Source organism: Prinia subflava, chromosome 19 (assembly GCF_021018805.1).
Source record: "Prinia subflava isolate CZ2003 ecotype Zambia chromosome 19, Cam_Psub_1.2, whole genome shotgun sequence".
NCBI classification, from domain to species: domain Eukaryota; kingdom Metazoa; phylum Chordata; class Aves; order Passeriformes; family Cisticolidae; genus Prinia; species Prinia subflava.
Genome location: NC_086265.1, coordinates 2,054,629 through 2,074,256, shown reverse-complemented (window position 1 = coordinate 2,074,256; position 19,628 = coordinate 2,054,629). Strand labels below are relative to the sequence as shown.

The 19,628-nt window shown below is 48.2% G+C and overlaps 2 protein-coding genes across 4 annotated transcripts in view; one reads left to right on the top strand and one right to left on the bottom strand.

The window, feature by feature from the left end:
• Positions 1-2,484, top strand: part of DNAH10 (dynein axonemal heavy chain 10) — a 50,225-nt gene extending 47,741 nt beyond the window's left edge. Inside the window, exons 76-77 of the mRNA XM_063415509.1 lie at positions 345-490; positions 875-2,484. Coding sequence (XP_063271579.1) covers positions 345-490; positions 875-1,021 — 293 coding nt within the window. The 3' untranslated portion in view covers positions 1,022-2,484. The remainder of the gene's footprint in view (positions 1-344; positions 491-874) is intronic.
• CCDC92 (coiled-coil domain containing 92) lies at positions 1,296-17,755 on the bottom strand. Of its 3 annotated transcripts, XM_063415511.1 has the most exons (5): positions 15,881-16,043; positions 7,998-8,163; positions 4,854-4,990; positions 4,484-4,525; positions 1,296-3,915 (listed from the first exon to the last, which is right to left on the bottom strand). In XM_063415511.1, the coding sequence occupies exons 3-5, from the start codon at positions 4,981-4,983 to the stop codon at positions 3,146-3,148; spliced, it is 942 nt and encodes a 313-aa protein (XP_063271581.1). In that variant the 5' UTR covers positions 4,984-4,990; positions 7,998-8,163; positions 15,881-16,043; the 3' UTR covers positions 1,296-3,145. The 3 variants fall into 3 exon arrangements, with proteins under 3 accessions (XP_063271581.1, XP_063271582.1, XP_063271580.1); XM_063415512.1 differs by lacking the exons at positions 7,998-8,163; positions 15,881-16,043 and adding an exon at positions 17,738-17,755; XM_063415510.1 differs by lacking the exon at positions 7,998-8,163 and having other exon boundaries at positions 15,881-16,042.
• Between the last annotated feature and the right edge of the window lie 1,873 nt (positions 17,756-19,628).

Here is a 19,628-nt window from a genome sequence, read left to right as displayed (position 1 = left end):
CGACCCTTCACCTGCTCTCAGTGACCCAAATGTCAGGCCCAGGGGAATTACAAAGCTCTCTGTGACTTGGGCAAGTGGAGGGCAGCAAATTGCATTTATTCCTGCTGCTGTTTATCACGTGCAGTGCAACTGAGACAATTTAATTTGATTTCCTAATACAGCTGGATGATAAAAACCAAGCTCTCAGAAAACTGCACCCTGTGCAGCTGCAGTTTGAAATGTGGTGTGTTTGTGATGACTGCAGTGCCCAGAACAGGGACTGCAGGAATTATTATCTTAAAAGATCTCCTAGCTCTTTTCTAGGAGCTCAGTTTACCCAAATGCTGCATTTTCTGTCCTTGCAGGCTGCTATGTTTCTGGCCTGTTCCTGGAAGGAGCTGACTGGGACATGGAGGAGGGCTGCCTCATCCAGAGCAAGCCCCGTGTGCCGGTGGTGGAGCTGCCCATCCTCAAGATCATCCCCATACAAGCACACAGGCTCAGACTCCAGGTAGGGCTCCTGAATTCCCTTCCTTCCGCTGTCACACTCTGCCCTCGTCCCCAGAAGCTGCATTTCATCATTGCCAATCCCATCTGGTTTAACACTTCTCCTTACACTGCCCATCCCTACAGTTTGATGCAGTTGTTGCCTTTTTTCCCTTCAGGCACTCTGGGACAGGGATCTTGTGACACTCTTACACTCCCCCTACTCTTTCAATTATTTCCCATCCCCAGTAAATGACATAAAGAACATCCACATTTTCTGGGTATTGGCTATTTAAGACCTCTAACAAAAGGAGTGAATTTCTGAAGGCAGTCCTGTCTCCTGGAGGCCCCAGTTGTGTGCAGCAGCTCAGGCACTGCTCAGTGTCTGCACTGCCTCTGTGCCTTCCAGAACACGCTGCGGACCCCCGTGTACACGACGTCCCTGCGCCGCAACGCCATGGGCCTGGGCCTGGTCTTTGAGGCTGATCTCTACACCACCAAGCACATTTCCCACTGGGTGCTCCAAGGCGTGTGCCTCACCCTGAACGCCGAGTGACACCACAGGCACCGTGTTCCCCCCCAGGAATGAACCCTTCAGAGGCACAGGGAAAAAACCCTCAGCCCAGGCAGAGATTCGGCTCCATATGTTCACTTTAGCACACCTGAGTTTAGGTAGGATTAGCTTGGTTGTATTATACTCCCAGTAAACATGGCTGAAGAACAGAGTGGTTTTGGTAAGTTGTGTTTCCTTTTGGAGTGGCTCCAAGCTGGTCTGTGGCTGCAGAGAGAGAGTTAAGTTGGTCGTGCACACACAAAGAATAAGGTTTGCCTGGATGGTTGTAAGAAATGTCTTTAATTGCCCAAAGCATCACTTCTGCACTGCCTGGAAGCAGTGCCTCCCACCAGCCCCCAACAAGTGGCAGGGAGGTCACTCATACAACACAGGACCATAAAAATATGGTGCCAACAACCAAAGTAACCAAACCAGCTGCTGGTTAATGCAATACACGTAAAAACAGTAAACCTCAGAGTAACAACCCTGCTTTAACCAACCCCTGTGTGGGAACACAGCTCTTCCCTATCCCTCCCCACCACTTGTGAAACAAATTCCTACCACAGAGCCAGCAAGGCGCGAGGCTGAGGCGGGTCTGGGGCTTTGGGCAGCAGTGGCAGAGGCTGCAGAGGGCAGAGCCTCGCCAGGGATGGGCCCTGCTGGGAGGGTCATGCTGCGGGAATCGAGCGGGAGAGCAGCTCTGCATCCTGCCAGGAACGCTGCCAGGAACGCTGCCAGTGCTCCAGGGCTCCGCAGGGAGACACACACCAACACAGCTGCAGGAAAAGCTTACGAGGGGACAGGGCAGGCAGGGATCCTTCATCAGCTGTCACAGAGAATACATGTTCCAAATTTTTCAAGGCACATCATAAAGCTTAGCAGCATTTGGGAGCCAGTGTTTCTTGCTGGTCCTACTCAGAGGCTGCAGACAAGAGTGAAGCAGAGGTGAACAGAATGTAAGAAAAATGGACAAACTCGTGCTCCTATCCCAAAACTACATACCCTCCCAGCTCCTAGTATGCCTTTCTTTCCTAGAAAAAAATAATAATAAAAAAAAAAAAATCAAGTACTCTAACAGCTGTTGGGTCTACCTGCTACTTACTAGAAAGGAGTAGGGGAATCTGGTCAAGTGCAAGGCAAGTCCATCCCAATCCACAAGGACAGAAGTCAAGGATGCCAGGTTCTCCTGTACGAATCCGTTACATCACTTAAAACTAAATACTCACATTTTAGAGGGGCAAGTCAGGTTTCTAGGCTGGCACCAGCCAGCACTGTCTGAAGATGCCCAGAACAAGACAATGATTTTTAGGAAACAAAAATAATCCCTTTACAAAAAAAAAGTGCAGGTTAGAGCATAAAGAACATTTCCATATTGGATAGCCAGTTACATTTCCTCCCTGGAAAGGAGCTCTGAGCCAGTATGGAAGGTGCTACAAGTGCAGTGTACTGACTAGCATAAAATGTGTCGTGAAGCCATTTGATTAAAAAAACCCAAAACAATCCCCACAAACAACCCAGTGTTCATACTCTTCCTATGAGGGTCCATAACCCTCAAAATGGTGCTTTCCCCACCCTCATTTTACTTAAAGCCACAAACCAAAGTATTTAGGATTAATCAGGTAGTGCTTGCTGGGACCCTGGGGACGTCCTTAGGTCATTAAAGTGAACGCACGCGTGCCCAACGTTCAGTGCTGCTGCGGGAGCGGCAGTGGCAGAGGTCAGTGATGGCTCTGGAGTGCTCACACACACAGTGGAGACAGGAGAACCCCTGCCAGCTCCAGCATTACCAGCCCACACGTGTGGCTGCGGTGTGAGGGAGGGCTGTTCTCCCTAGGAGCGCTCACTAACGCAGCCCGTGCCTTTGTCCCCATGTGCAGTTACACTAAACGGAGCAGCACTCGGAAGCAAGCGGTCAGGGCCCCCTGATTTGGCCTCAGCATGGAGTGGTTATATACCTTGCCATATGAACACAGTCCTAGGAGGTTTTGTTAGAGCAAAATGTATTAATGATGTACCCGGGAGGAGTTTGGCATGCATGGGGCATCAAAAGAAACTTCACCGCAGGTGCTATTTACCCTACAGGCTCACAGTGCATAACCAGCACAGACCGGCGCTTCCGTGGCGTACTCAGACAGTTCTGTCTGTCCCCGAGTGCTTTCTGACCACTTTGTTCCCGTGCACCTGCTCCACGGCCAGGCTCTGCACCTCCTGCGGGGCGGGCGCGGCGTGGTGGATGCGGTGGGCGACCCCGATGTGCGCCTTGTGCGGCTTCTCGCGGGCGGGGCTGTGCGACTCGCCGGGCGCGCGCTCCGAGGGGATCGGGGGAATCACCAACGGCCTCTCCTTGATCAGATGCACCTCCGCCGTTTCCCTGGCCAGCAGAAAGGGCGTGGGGTCGGGCATGGCATCCACGGGCTCGCGCAGCACCAGCTTGCGGCTCTCCGCCCCTATTCTGTAGGCCTCTTCGAACTCGGGGTTCAGCGGCGTGGACAGGCTCTTCTTCATGCGGCGCCGCGGCGTCTCGGGCAGTTTGTCCTTGGGAGGGGACGGTTTGTAGCCGGACAGGACGGGGCTGCCGGACGGGGTCCCCTCCGCAGTCCCGCTGGCACTCATCAGCTTCTTCTTGGCCGCGTGCAGCTGAGAGGTCAGGTACGCAATCGTGCTCGCCTTCTGCTCCAGTTCACTGGACAACATATTGACCTTATGGCTTTTCATTTTTAACTCTTCCAAATACTTCTTTTCTCTTTCTTTAATAGTGTTTTCCAGCACCATTATCATTGCGTTCTTTTGTTCAAGTTCTTTCAACAATTCACTATTTTCAGCTTCTTTGATTTTCAGCTGAGCTTCAAGATCTTTGCACTTACTTTTGAGTTCATCACTTCGTGAACCGCCACTTTCTAGAACAGGAGAGGCACAAGTGTTTCAAGTTAACAACAGCCATTGTGTAAAACAGTGCAGCAGGGTTCCTCTTGCCATCTCTAAGAGGAATTCAAAACACTAACTTCAGCTAATACTCGTCCCACACCATCCCTGATCCAGCGGGTTAACCTCAGGGAGTTATTTTTTTCCTGCTCTTTACCTATTGTTAACATAACACATATAAAATAACTGGGATCTAGTGTTTATACACACACACACACACACACATATATATAAATAAAAGCTTTGTGGTTAATTACAGCACCAGCTCAGCTAAGTTTTAAAAATAGTCTCACTCTTCTGCCCCTAAAATTTGTGTCCTGTGTTCCCATATAGCAAGCAGACAACTGAATGTCTAGTGGAGTCAGCAGTTCCAGGTGCTGTTCCTGGCTCCTTCACAGATTTCCTGTGTGACCTTGGGAAAGAACTTTGGACATTTATTTCATAAATAACTAAGTCTGGAGAGTAGAAAAGAAAATATGAACACTGAAAAAGATTAGTAAATTGAACATGAACATTAAAAGAGAAATGCCATGCATTCCTTACCTGATGGGTCTGAACTCTTTACAGTCAGCTCATAGGTTAAATCTGAGGAAAAAAAGTTGTTTATTTTTGTTAGAACATCATCTCAGAGCCCATAAATCACCTGGTGTGCAGATTTACAGTGACAGTTTTCAATAAATACAGAATTAACTCTTCCCACTGCCCAATGCAAGAATAGGAGATTCACTGCAAATTAGCAAACATGTAAAACAACTGAACGATCAGCTTCTTAAAGAACAAATGAAAAAACCTTGGCTTTGATCAGCCAGTTTGCCATGAGATACAAACTGGAGACCCTAAGTCCCCCATGCAGGAGGGCTGTGGTGCTGAGGTTTCCCTGCTGCAGTGGAGCAGCCTCTCCAGGGAGCGGTACCTGTGCAGCGCTGCTGCAGCCGGCGCAGCTCCTCGTGCAGCCCCTTCAGCGTGTTGGCGTGCTCCCGCTGCAGGAACAGCAGGTTCTTCTGGGCACTCTGCAGCTGGTTCTTCAGGGTTGAGGTGGCCATCCTGACCCTGCCAGGGAACAGACACAGAATTGTGATGCTGAGTTACCTTGCACATCCAGGGATCCTCCCTCTGCAGGCAGGATCAGCAGGAACGGCTAAATTCTACTGTTGATGCATTGACTGATGTGTGATCATCAAATGCCACTAAAGGTTTTCTGCTATAGGACTATTTTGATTACAAGCACTCCAAGTTCATCAAAAGCCTAATTATACTGTAGGCTGGAGCAGGAAACTCGTTTGGAGTTAACACATTTAAAGGATTAACTTCAGACAGTCTAAATCATTAATCCCATTACAAGTTAAAAGCAGAGTTCTGAGGAATGGCCTACTGTGTCCGTCCTGCTGAGGGTTTCCCCTTACCCCTGGGGACACAGGGATTGGTAAAATCCTTGGCAAGAACAGAGAGGAAAGCACTAAAATGCAGCAGCTCTAAGGAAAAAGGCAAAGCAGGGGTCTGAGCACGGCCAGGCTGGTGGCACTGCCATGGATGTGGCTGCCATGGGTGCTGGCACCAGCACAAGGGAAGCTCCAGCTGCTCTTGGGTTTCCTCAACTCTGGGCCCAACAACACAGAACAAGACAAGGACAATGCTCAAAGAGAAAACAAACAGATTTTTCTTGCTCAGGTTCCAAGTACCTGGAAATCTCTTACACCACTGGGTTTCCCTTACAGAACAGCCATGTATAAGAAGGCCTTGGCTACAGCAGTGCTCAAACCAAAGACAGACACAGCCCCCAGAACGATGCTGACAGCCAGCCTTGAACACCCCTGTGCTGCCAGAGTCGTGACTGGTCCCGATAAGGCAACAATAGATAGAGTAGGAAAGGCTAAATTCTGTTATATGTGCAGAAACCATTACACTAATTAGATTACAGGGATAAGTGAAGAGTCAGAACTCCTGTTGCCTGGACAACCCTCTGCAGTGGCATTGCAAACACGCCTGGAATGGTGGGACCACACACAGTGACCAGGATGGACCTGCACGGGTTTGCCTTGGCATGGCCAGTGCTCTCCACTGGGACTCCTCAGTGTGGAGTCTCACAGCAAGAATTATTTTCTACCAGTTTAAAATTGGTAGAGCATGAGCTCAGAGCAAGTGACACACTTTTGTTATTCCTAAACATATCACAGCCCTGAGTTTAATTTTACACTTTTATTCCCCCAAAGAACACCAGACTTGGTACTCCAGCACCTTGGTGATCCACTGGGGATGTGGTGTAGAAATCACACACACACAGAGCCCTCCTGATTTCATCAGTGACCTGAACTGACCTTGTCTTCTACTGACTTATCCCTACAGAAACAAATATTTGACTGCAAAAAAATAAAATGAAGGTGTGAAAGACATTAAGAAATCCACTTCTGTGCAGAGCCAAACAGCCTGGTTACCTTGTAACAGGGATCACGGATTAAGTTCAGTGCCCAAGAATGTGGGCAGCGGTGCCAACTGTGCTTTGTTGAGTGAATGGATCATTTTACAATTACCACTGTTAGCAAACAAGCAAAAATTATGGCCCAAACACATTCTAAAAGGAGATTTCTAGGGTGGTTAAACAAATTTTCCAACAGCCCATCACTGCCACACTGGTGGTCCCTCACAGCCCCAGTGCTGGAGGGCTGTTGGAAGGGGCACTTCACAGTCACAGCAATTACTGTGGGGCACCATTAATTCTGAGGAGTGAGGATATTGAAGCTGTGGTACATTTTCAAAGTGACATCCTCTGGCTTGCAAAGCTGACATCAGACAGACGGGAGCTTTACTGAATCATCCCATTTCTTCAGTGTTTATCCTACTCTGACTGACTGAGCATGAGAGCAGGATAAAGCCACAGCTGGAGCTCTGACTGAGCAGGACACGAGGCTCAGAAGGGATTCTTAATCGAGGAATGTATTTTCCAAAAGAAACCCTAAGCTGTGACAGGAATAGGTGAAAGAACAGCCTCCACACAATAGCCCAGAGCTTCTGTTCTCACAATGGGTATTAATGGTGGCTTTACACCTGTAACTGTAACCTGAACAGGAAAATACTTAACTGAACAGGAAAATACTTCATCACCAGCACTAAGTGTTCATAGCTCAGTCCTTGCAAATAAACACGTTCATTAAAAACTAGTTTCTAAATATTCAAAAAACCCACAAAAAACCAGAACAAGGCTCTCACTATTAATCTCCTCAATTGCTTTTTCACTTTGATCTTCAGCATCTGAAAGATCACACCAGGATTACCTGCTCTGAAGAAAACAAATATAATCAGAGGCAAGGGAGTGTTACAGGCTTAGGAAGAAAATAAGAACTATCAGCACCAGAGCATCATCCTCCCTGCAGCAGCAGTAAGTTAATCAGTGAGATCAATTAAATCAACCCACGTTGAGTTTTAGCTGCAGCCCCTCTGCATTAAGCAGCTTCCCACACCCCCCTGCAGCCTTTCTGTGCTTTTCCCCCTCGGAGCAGCCTGGTTGTCTGCTGTCCTCTCTCCTCCCTCCAAGGGAAAGGGAAGGCCAGTGAGGTGAAGCCACAGCCCCCAAGGACGTGTGGGCAGCAGATGCAGCTCCACTCACCCACCTGCTTTCCACACAGCACAGCCAGCACTGTGAACTCTGCCCCTGTGCCCTGGCAAACAGCCCAAACCATCCACTGGCAAACTAGGGAAAGGGAAAATGTCACTCACTATGTGACAGAGACACAGATCTGCTGTGTCCCATGGTCCTGGGATTGCACTAAGCTGATTTCATCTCAGGATCTCTGAAACAAGAAGGTCAAAAACCACAAGAGAAACAGCAAAGGCAGAAAATGGTTCCCTTTACAGCCCAGAGGAGCAATCTCCACCTCCCACCACGGAAATTGGTGGGACCAGCTCCCAAATCCACCAGGCTCTGGCTGGATGCTGGCAGATAAATGACACCAGTGCTGGGCAGAACGCTGTGACTGCATACACAGCACAAAGTTATGTCACTATGGCTTTTCCCCTTTCCCCTTTTGTCTCCAAACAAAAAAAATATTTGCTATGTTCTTACACAGAACTGTGCAATGCAGAGCTTGGCAAAGTCCCCTGGGAAGGCACGCAGCACTTGGGAAGGATGACAGAACACCAGAGGGACACTGCAGTGTCCAGGGGTGATGGTGAGGGTGACACAGCTCCTCTTTGGCAGCAGGACTGGCCCGGAACACCAAGTGCCCAACCTGTCAGCAACAGAGGCTTTGTGAGGATTGTGCACTGCATTCCACCCTTCAAACATCCCCAATTTCTCATTTCTCAGGATCACCACTTCACCAAATGTTTCTATATACAGCTCAGAGATTGAGCCTCAACTCCTTCAAACAATGGATTCACAATTTCTCTTGAATATAGCCAAGGAGGAACAAATGGAGGGGATCAAACAGAATTCCCTTGGGAACATTAGGTACAACACTTTAATCATGATTGCACCTACCTAAGACATCATCTTCCAGTAAAGCAGAGAAGGAAAGTTCAATTATCATTCCTGTAAGCTCACCTTAAAAATAAACTGTTCTGTCTCCTTACAAGTACATATTCTCTTCAAAAGGGAATACGCACACAAAATCTTATACAGAAAAGGAAAAAATATTAAACAGGAGCTTTCAAAATGCAACTTAAAATCACATGCTCACCATAAACAGTCACTAACATTTTAACAGCCACATCTTGCCTTGCAGAGGATGTGCAGGCTCCAGGCCTTTTTGGATCTTAAGCATTTGGAGAGAATTCAAAATGCTTCAAGGCAACGAGCATCTGGCTGTGTATCAGATGCCTTTGCACAAAATCAGAGCATCTCTATCCCCCGCTGCAAGGTAGGAGGAGGGAGATGCTAATCTCTGACCTTAGACACAAGTCCAAAGGATGGAAGGGAGCCCAAACAACAGTGATTTAACATTTTCATTCTGTTTGGTATCCACTAAACAGAACCCAATGACCTCCTTTTACGTGGATGGGGTGACCATCACCTGAGAAGCTGCTTTAGCTCCCTGCCAACTCACAGCCTTGAAATATGTATGGGCAGACATTTTCCTCTCAACTGCTCCCTGGCCAGCACTCCATCCAAATGTAACAAAAGCTGCCAAATGTCATTTGTTTGCTGTACAAAACACAATTTCAAGAACTGAGTAAGGACAGCGGATATGTCTTGTAAGAACCTCCAAAGTTTTAGCCAGACTCCATTTTAAAGATTGTCACTGAACTGACCAAACTTATTTAAACACAGCTCTAATGCTGAAATTACTGACAGTCATTAGTTGTTCTTTGCTTAGATCAGCTCTCCATCTCAGACATAATGCCATCCCCAAAGTGTTTGCTCAGCTCCTTTCAAAGGACAGAACAAAGGAGACCCTGCAGCCTGCACAGCCAACTCAAGGGCTTTGCTCTCTTTCTGCTGGGACATTTAAGTCCCCCCCAGACTGATTCTATCACATCACTACAGCTCTCCTAAAGCAGCTCCAGTGATAACACAGCTCCGTGACAAACTGTTCCAGTTTCAGATTTCTGCTCACCCCTCGTTCACCCGCGCACCAGACTAAGGCAGTTCAACTAATCCAGCGCTGCTAAGTCAAGCTTTTCACACAATCCACTCAGCCTCCACATCCACCTCGGGACATCCCTTCCCTTTTCCAGGGCTCCCTTATCAGTAACGAGCACCTCTTGCAGCAACACCTCTATCCCCAGCCTTCTGCTGTGTGTTAGTACAAGATAACAACGCTTACACATCATTAATGACCCAGTAACTTGTTCTCATATTCTTTTCGTTTGTGTGTTTTAAAACAAGCACAATCAGTAATTCTTTCCCAGAGACAACGGAGGGGAGGAAGGAACTGTGCCACCGTCCTCCCAGAGGAAGGACAGGATTTTGCTTTCTCAGCTCCTTTTCCATTTCTATTGCTTTTGATGCTATTTTACTCAGTGGTTTCTCTGCCTGACTTTCCCATCATTTTTTGATCAGAGGCTGTGTAAACTCTTTACAGTCAATCTCTGAATATCCTACAAGCACACATTTCAGCATTTCAGTAAGAAGATGATTTTTTGTTACTCCTACAGCAGCTGGTATGGCAGCAGGAAGAATAATTGAGTGGACACCACCCTGGTAGCAATGATTTAATTCTGGATGCTCCAAAGGAACCAGCTGGTACTTTTGCACAGAACTCACTGGCTGCCTGCGTGCCTGACTGTCTACCTGGAGTCAGCAGCACTGACAGAAATAGTTCACATGGTGTTTTCTCTGTCCTTGAGACCACCCAACCCCAGAGCTGTCACAAGGGAAGAGACTAAAAGGAATCAGATGTTAAATTCACAACTGTGACAGAGACTATTAGTGAACCAAATCAAACGGTCCTGCAGTGGCATTTCATGCAGACACAGTTATTATGACCAATACCAGGGTAGGCAAGGCTGGGGCTGTACAACTGTCAGGAATAAATATCTTACTCTGGCAGGAAGTTCTGAAAATTACCTAATTTGAGGCTAATTCACTTTAGGGAGACAAAGAGGGTATTTCCTAAATGACACTGACAACTTCAAAAGAGCCCCTTTAACAATGATGAAGTGACAATAAAAGCCCTCACAAGCAAGACTACATTGTCATGTAGAGGAACAGGTTGTTTCTCTTCTGCTCTCTAGCACACGCTCCTGAAGAATGGCTCTTCCATTTTATTCACCCCTTCATTCTGAGCATAAAACAGTTTGTTATTTTAATACAAACTCCAGCAAAGCCTCAGAATGCAAACTGCACCCTGATCGCAACCAGGCAGTCACAATATTACAAAGACGTGTTAGTCTTTCTAGTAAACCAGTTTCTTTTGTCAGAAGAATGACAAGAAAATTAATATTCAATTCTCCCAGACTAACACAGTATCAAATGTTACACATAAACCTAAGCCTCATTCTATTTTTTTCCAAAGTCATTAAGAAAGTTCTCCAGCTTCAGTTAAAGCTGAATCAGGACTTAAGTTAGTAAGGTGGGCTGGGGGTGGTTTTGGTACAAGAATCTTTTAAGTATAACTCCAAATTCATGCTTAGAAATCACACTATACTATGGAATAGTCATGGGCTTTTTTCACAGATCACATACTCATTTATGAACACTGCATGCCCTCTTTTAATGTTGTCCTCTATGATCAAGAATGTGTGAACTGGACCAGAAAGTGAAGAAAATATATTTGTGCAGTATGGAAAATTGCCGTTTCTGAAGTCTGGGGAAACACAAACCAAAAGAATTACTAACTAAGCTGGTTTCACACAACTGGGCCTTTTCCCGCTCCTAAACTCGACAAAAACCCATCACCACACAGACATGTGACTATTTCACTGCCCAGACATGATTTTTTCTCACCCATCCCACTCACACACACTGAGCAAGACCTCAGTGCTGCATTCCTGAAATGCTCCAGAATCACCTTCCTGGTCATTCAGTGAACCAGGTCAGGGAACTGGTGCAGCTGAAAACAAACCCGCTTTCCCCCGGCTGTTTGCACTGTGCAGCACTGTAGACGCCTGGGGAAGGTGAAAAAAATAAAAATAAAACATAGAATCTGTAAGCAGGTCAGGGGGATGGTACAGGCAGAACTGCTTCCTGCAGCAGCGCCAGCTCCACGCACTCGCCTGAGCTTGAGCTCCTACTGCATAAACTGCAGAAATTATGATTTTCAGAGGATACCAGGAATATTTGTGGAACATGGCAGAAGGCACTGGAGCCTTACAGCAAGCTAAAGAAATCTGTCTGGAGAGATCATTTACAGAGAGCAGCTATTGTAAAGTAACTCTCCAGAACTGCACAACTATTTCCAGACAAGTGTAATAGGCTGAGGAGATGCTTTTCTCTAATGCATTCTGTGATGCTGTTTCATAAGGCATCGATTTTTATTATTTTAGAACAGCAACTATGATCAAACACACAACAATTGGTCTCCACTTTGCTAAAGGTTTTGAGAGCTGCTGATGAAGGAAATCTGGTAGTGGTGATGACTATGTCCAAGTCCTTTCTTAAGGAAGATTTTTTTGGTAATAAGACAAAGGATCCCAAACAGAGGTGCTTTATACCCTCCCTTACATAACCCAGGTATCTCAAACTGAGAAAATAAAGCTGCACAGCTTAAATCAGGCTTTCCTGAGGCTGGAAAGGAAACAAGCAGACCCATCACAAAGGGAACCTGCTGGTTCTGACATTCTCACTGTTCTTCCTCACAGATGGGCTCTTCCCGAGCCCCACACCTCTGCTCCACAGAAACGCGATCTGCCGTGCCTTTTGTGCCCTCCCTCCGGGCACGGACTCGGATTACAGGGACCTTCTGTGCCCTGGCATATTTTCAGCCTTTCTGGAGACAGCTACCATTCTGTTCATGGAGAAGCCATGACATTTAACAGTTTTCAGTCCAGCACTGTTTTTAAATAACACTGATTTAAAACCCCATCTCTTTCAATCAAATAATTAAAATCAACAGGCAGCAACGTATTTTAACATTTTAATACAAATCAAAGGTCTCCTGGAAGTAAAATGAGAACAAACATGCTCCCCAATAGCAGGGAAGAAATAGCAATCCAAAGAAAAGCCTTTTTGCAAAGATTATTTAAAACCACTCAAATGAACAGCTTGCAGAAGTTTCAATACACTCTGAAAATATCAGCTTCAGCAATATTTTGTCATGCCTCTAATGTCTAGTAGTAAATAAATTTATTGTTCCTATTTATAGTACCATAGTCTTTAACATCACCAGGAGAAACGAGCTAGTAGATAATGGCAAAACATCATTAAAAAATCATTCACTGCTCACATGGAGATAGACTAACACCCATTATCACACTGCTGGCCATCCTGGTTTAGAGGAATGTATTTTTTACATCACTTAAAAATGAGCACAGAGAAGAATCGGGCCCACATTCATTGATGAGATATTACAGGCAGACAGGGGAAGGTGATAGAACAGAGGTGAGGAACAGCAGGTGGTGGAAGGGGGTTAACATTCAGTGAACTCTTTGCCATTTTCAGGGGCTTTTCGGATTGGTGCAAGGAAAGCAGAGCCCTGCAGATAAGGATTGTGCCTGAACAAAGGGGACCCTCCCACCTGAACCGCACCCAGGCCGCGGGCAGCTGGAGCGCTGCTCCGGACAGGCCCGGGCTCTGCAGACCCTCGGGGAGCGCTGCTCTGGGGAACCTCGGGCTCTGCAGACCCTTCGGGAGCGCTGCTCCCGGGGAGTCTCGGGCTCTGCAGACCCTTGGGGAGCGCTGCTCCCGGGGAGATTCGGGCTCTGCAGACCCTTGGGGAGCGCTGGCTGTGGTTACACAATTGGCTCACAGCAGCCCGGCGGCAGAGCTGTGCCTGTGCTGTGGATTGTCACAGCCACTCGTGGCCCCGTGTGCCGCAGGAAGCCAGGGCACTGCCCTGTCAGGCACCTGTCCTTCAACACCAACATCCTTACATTTTCCTTTTGGTGGCTCTGCTTTCCAAACCAGCAATAACAAAAAACTATGTCCCACTTAACTTTTCCCCCTCCTCAAATTCCTTGACTACTGAATTTTCAGCAAAGTGCTGCTCAACTGAACCCATCACTTTTAGTTACTAACAGACACCTATACACAAATATGCACAGAAATGATCACTTGTCAGCAAAAAACAATTCTTCAGCATTATAAATTTTCAGAAAGATGAAGATGTCTGTTCTCTCTATAAAATAAACTACAACTTTTTACCTTCTTTAAACTTTCCTATGCAAAATGAAGTTAGACATGAACTTGAGTAAAGTGATTAACAGTAATTGTTTTACCCAATAAGAAAACAATCCTTCATAGTTTTGCTACTTTAAAGCACTATTTTTTAAGCCACAGAACAGAAATGAGATGCCTAAAAATTACAACAGAACCCCCTTTATTATGCTGTTTGCAATGCTGAATAAATATTATATTTTACTTTACATTATGATCCACATTCTGCCATAACAGCACTGGGAAGTTTGTGTTCTGCCTCCTGCAGTTAAAGGACTGACTAATGTGGCAGATCTGGATGAACAAGAATATCGCCCTTAACACCTACAGCCTCCTGAAGTAGGGCACGCTAAGGAGCAGTGGGTTTTTGTAACAAAACACATTTAAAAATAATTTTAAAGCCTTGAAAGTATGCAGCTATATCTGAAATGTGATGTAAAGGAAACAACTGTAAGAAATGAAATTATTGCTGTTCTACAGTAAGAACTACTGGACTGGAAACCACTTAAGAGTATCTGGATTGGTCATGAGACCTTTGTCTTTTCTAAGAGGATGAGGGAGGAAACTTTACAGGTACATTAAGCAGAAGTACAACAAGAGGATGAAAACAAGTGGTTAGCATCAGTTTAGCCAATATTCTTTCTTTCCACTTAAGCAGCTGATACTTTCCTCTGTTATGATCTTCCTATATTTGTTGTTTCACTAAAAAAGACTGCTGGAGCCTCAGTACAACCACAAGCTTGAAAAACCAACAATGTTACAAGTCAGCCATTATCTATGTAAAAAGCACTTGCTTTAAGCTGTTAAACCAAAAAGCAATGTGCAGTTTAAGAGCATAAATGTCAGTCTCCCAGAGGCTCAGTCATAAAAATGCACAACAGAATTGCATTCACTAATGAGCAAATTATATGGGAAAAGGCACTGTATTTACAGTCACAGCCATTTGTCTTTTATTTTTAAATTAAGGTATAACTGATATTGCAAAAGCTCAATACAGCTTTTTAAGTGTAAGCATCTTACCATCTAAGTAAAGCCAACAAGTACCCTGGATGCTTCCTATGCACCTGCAATGCAGATCAAAACAGGCAATTCCACCCCCAGGGCTGCCTCAGCTTCTGTGTTCACATTTCCTTCCTTGTCTCAGCTTTACTCAATTTAACAAAGTGGGCTCAGGTGCATCCCGCTGCCGTCCAGGGCGGGAAGGGCCCCTCCCTCCTCCCTGCTGTTCCACCCCATGTCCTGCGTAGGGAAACTGCGTCTGGAAGCATCTCCGTGTCTGAGGACACCCTGCACTTCTTTGCTGCCATATCCACACACAGATGGGCTTTCTTCTCCAAAGGAAAAACCTTCTCCTCTCAAACGAAGGCTGTTCCCTACCCACTCCAAAATATACACAATCCACCCGTCCAGCCCTTCGCAGGCCCTGTGTTGCTCATGAAAACAACACTGTTGTCACTTTGCAAAGTGAAAAGGCGCGATGCAAAAGGCGCCTGCGAAGGATGCGGGAGGATGCGGTGTAAAACCTGTCCCGGAGGGTGCAGTGGGAGGCGATGGGCGGCCGCTCTCCTGCTCTGGGGCACATCCCGAACAGAAACACCGACACGTCCTTGGCCCCGACCCGGCAAAACCCGAAAGACAACGGGGGTACAGCGAGACGCAGGGGAGTCCCTTCATCCCCTGTGCTCCAGTGACGAGCGAAGGGCCCTGGATGCTCTGAGGAGCGCATAGGAAGCGCTTTGGTCCGGCGCCAGCGCCCGGCCCGGAGCCGCCCTGCGCGCGCCCGCCGCGCCGCTCGCTGCCCCGCAACGGCCGCCCCGGCCCTCGGGGGGCTCTGACCGGCCTTGGGGGGCTCTGACCGGCCCTCAGGGGGCTCTGACCGGCCTCGGCCCTCAGGGGGCTCGGCCCGGCCCTCAGGGGGCTCTGACCGGTTCTCGGGGGGCCGATCGCGCCCCACCGCCAGGGAATGTCCCCCCAGCCGAGGCGCGGCTCCTCCAGCCGCCCGCCCCGCAGCCCCGCCCGCCCTCACGGCAGGGTCCCTCTGCGGGCGGTGAATCCGTGTGAGGCGGAAAAAGGCCTCAGCAGCGATGCCGCTACCCCGCTCCCCACCCAGCCCCGGGGGTCGCGATGCCGCCCCCTCAGCCGGCCCGGGGCAGCCCCCCGCGCCTCAGCCGCCGCCCCGCCCGGCCCCTCACCTGCTCGGCCCGAGCCGGGTCCGCCGCTCGCCCCGCCCGAAGGACCGCGGGCGCCCCGCGGGGCCGGCACTGACCGGCGGCGGCACCGGCACCGGGGGCGGCGGCGCAGGCGCAGGTGCGGCTGCGGCACCGGGCCCGTCGCTGTGGCAACGCGGGGACAGCGCGGCCGCCCGGCCCCGCCCGCCCGCGCCCGCGCACGGGAGCGCGCACCTGCGAGAGGGAGGGGAATGGGGAATGGGGAGGGCAGCGGGTGCGTGGGGATGAGGGAGGAGGGAATGTGCAGTCCCGGGAGAGGAGGGGATGTGCAGTCCCAGGAGAGGAGGGAATGTGCAGTCCCGGGAGAGGAGGGGATGTGCAGTCCCAGGAGAGGAGGGAATGTGCAGTCCCGGGAGAGGAGGGAATGTGCAGTCCCAGGAGAGGCTGTCGTGGTTTAAACCCAGCTGGAAATTAAACGCCACGCAACTCCCCACTCTCTTCTTCCCCTCACCCCGTGGAATGGGGAAGAGAATCAAAAGTAAAACTTGTAGGTTGAGATGAGTTCAGTAATTGAAAATAAAGTGAAATAGAATAATAATGATAGCTAATAATAATAAGGGAAAGGAAAAACACCCCAAACAAATGCTGCACAGTGCAATTGCTCATTTCCAGCTGACTGGTGTCAGGCTGCCCCTCCCCAGACCCAGCTCAGCCTCCGTCTGGGGAACTCCCCCAGTTGTGCCACCAGGAATTATGTTCTATGCTGTGGAATATCCCTTTGGCCAGTTCTGGTCATCTGTGCCAGCTTTGCTCCCTCCCAGTTTCTTTTGTAAACTTCCTCCCTGGCAAAGCATGATACACAAAAAAGAAAAAAAGTGTTCTTGACTTAGGATAAACAGAACTTAACAAAATCCAAACCAGTGTGTTATCAATGCCATTCTCATCCCCAAACCAGAACACAGCACGGTACCAGCTACTGAGAATAACTGAGCTCTCTCCCAGCTGAAGTGAGGACAGAGGTGCACCAGGTGTGTCCGTGTGTTGGTGTGAAGGACGAAGGGCGTGGAAACACATCTGTGAGCAGAAATTGTGATGTGCACTCCAAAGGGTCATGGTGACATGTGCGTGGATGTGTGGGGAAAAAGCCTGCCTGGAGTTTGAGGGGGTGTTTGTGCTAATGCTCTCAGACATGAGCATTTTACAGTAAAATCTCACAATGTTTGTGGTTCCCCCAAATCAGAGATCACAAAAGCTTCATCATGATGTGCAGTGGTCTGTAAAGCTTCTTGCTGGCTCTCTGCTTTTTGGATGCCTCTCTCCTAATTTTTCTTTTGCTTGCTTTGTTTTTTAAAAAGCAGATGTTACAGGGATAGGGGAGAGCAGCAGAGCTGGAAGCAGGAAGGTTTAATCACTTCTGTGTCGCTGCACATGGATGTTGTTTCTCTTTGCTGTTCATCTCTAACATCAACAAGCACAGCTGGCCTGGTTTTGATTCCGGTAATGCTGATCTAAATCCAGGCACCCTCCACCCTATAAAGCCAAAAGAGTTACTATTAATTAGATCAGCGTGGCTGAGATGAGAATCCGGGATTAGCTTCCCATTCACCCTGTCGGGAAGGGGAGCAGCACGCTGGAGTGGCTGCCCCTCCCTGAGAGCAGGAGCTCACGGCAGCACCGGGAAGGGAAGGGACTGTGCAGAGCCTTTCCCAGAGCTTGGTGGGGAACAACAGCCAGGATGAAACTCAACCAAAATACTGAAATCTGGTGCGTGATGTGATCCCTCCCCATTTCAAAGGGGACGATTTTAAAAATCAGAACAAAAAATATATAGAAGTGTGTGTGTAAAGAGAGAGACCTCTAACAGTGACTTTTATATCATACCTCTACTGCCAGACATCCTAATGGAGGAGCATCAGTTAAAATCCTCTCTGCCTGATCCCGCTCAGTGGCACCATCCAAGCCAGTATTCCTCCCGCAGGGTTCTTCTTGAGCGCCGTCTTTGGTCCCTTTGCTGCACTTTACCAACAGCCTCTAAGATCATTAGCAGTCATCAGATGAGAATTAATTTTTAACAAACTTCTCCCTGCGTGGGAGAGGGAGTGGAGAGCTCAGGGAATGGCAGGAAAAGTCTGTGCAGGGAGTGACGACAGGTCCTTTTATCGTCCTCCGCAAAACACTGACATTAGCAAGGATTTATTTACAGAAGCTGGGAGGAATAAGGGAGATGCTGTCAGCTCCTTAAGACAGAGACTGGTTTTAGTTGTTGTTATTGTTTCTGCTTTGTTTGCACAACACTTGGGCCGGGGGCGCTCCTGGTACCAGAGGAAACCTCCTGCTGCAGAACAAGGAACATCTGATGGCGAGTGCTGAAAGTGATGCCCAGGCGTCTGCTGAGGAGGAGAAGGCAGGTCAGGATCCAGGAGATGCCTAATCCAGCCTGACGTTTAGGGCTGGAGGAGCAGAAGGTGGGAGCTTCTGTGAGCTGCATCTCTGTGCGTGGAGGGGGCACAGCACAGAGATCAGCTGCAGCCTCACTGCCCGGTAGGGAAATGGTGCTGACCAGAGCGTGGCCAGCTGTGTTCCAGCTGTGCCCCAGCTGTGTCCCACTGGCCTGCATCACCCTTGGGTCGTGGCAGGGTGCTCAGGAGCACCAGCAGTTGTTTTGAGTAGGAGACAGCAGCATCTGCAAACAGCTCTGCTGTGGCTCCCTCAGCAGCAGGCAGCCAGAAGGGCTTTGCGTCCCTTGGATCATATATTGCCCAGAAAGCTAATTTAGTGCAAGCTGCCCTTATCTCATCCATTAAACGTGCAAGTGAATTGACCTGCTCCCTGATCGTAAAACATTGCTACAGTTGTTGGCTGAGAGAAGGCGTCAGCCCCCTTACTCAGCTCCCTTATCTCTACTTTACCAACCAGACTCTCAGTATTTTTCAGCATTAATTCATGAGATGGCCATTAGCCAGAATTCTGTGACTGTACAAACAAGGGCAAAAGCAGTTCCCACCTTTCAATTATATCATGGGCCTTTCCCAGAAACCTGGGCAGAGAGGGTTCTCATTCCAATCAAAAAGGGTGTAATTAAGGCCCAGAACAGCTTTCAAAAAGCTCTTCAACCAGACAGCTAAACTTAGACAATTAATCCACAAAGGAAAAAGGACGAGTTGCAAATCGCCTAGAAATAAGAGGAGAAGGACAAATATATTTTTTTCCCTCGGGCAAAAGAAAACCTGTGAAATCTACATTTTAAGACGTTCACAAAACCCCCCCCAAAATTAATAAATTATAGCCTGCAATCCGCAAGCAATCACTGACAGGTTTCGATGTGCATGCTCAGGCTCTGCCTACTGTATTCCATCAAGGATCATCGGGAAAAAACCACTGACCTCTGTGTGCAGGGAACAAAACACACATCCCGACGCCTGCCGGTGTTGTCAGCCCCGCTGGATGTGCTGTAGCCATTACCGTGCATTAGCGCTCGTCACACACATTTACACACAAACCATGATTGCTGCCTTTCAGGTCAGCCATAAAGCCACTCCGGAGAAGCAGATTCGCAGTGGGAGATGTACCCTAGGGCCAAAGAATCATTAAATTATCAGCATCAAGAAACCCACTGCAATGTGACTTGACAGCTGTACAGTACAGTTGTACAGTACTGGGCTGAGGGTGTTTACCCTGGATTTTTTAAACCTGCCCCACGCTGAGTTTTTTTCCCCCTCTCAGAATAATTTCCCATCATTGCTGAGTCTGATCACCCTGTGCTGCCATGGTC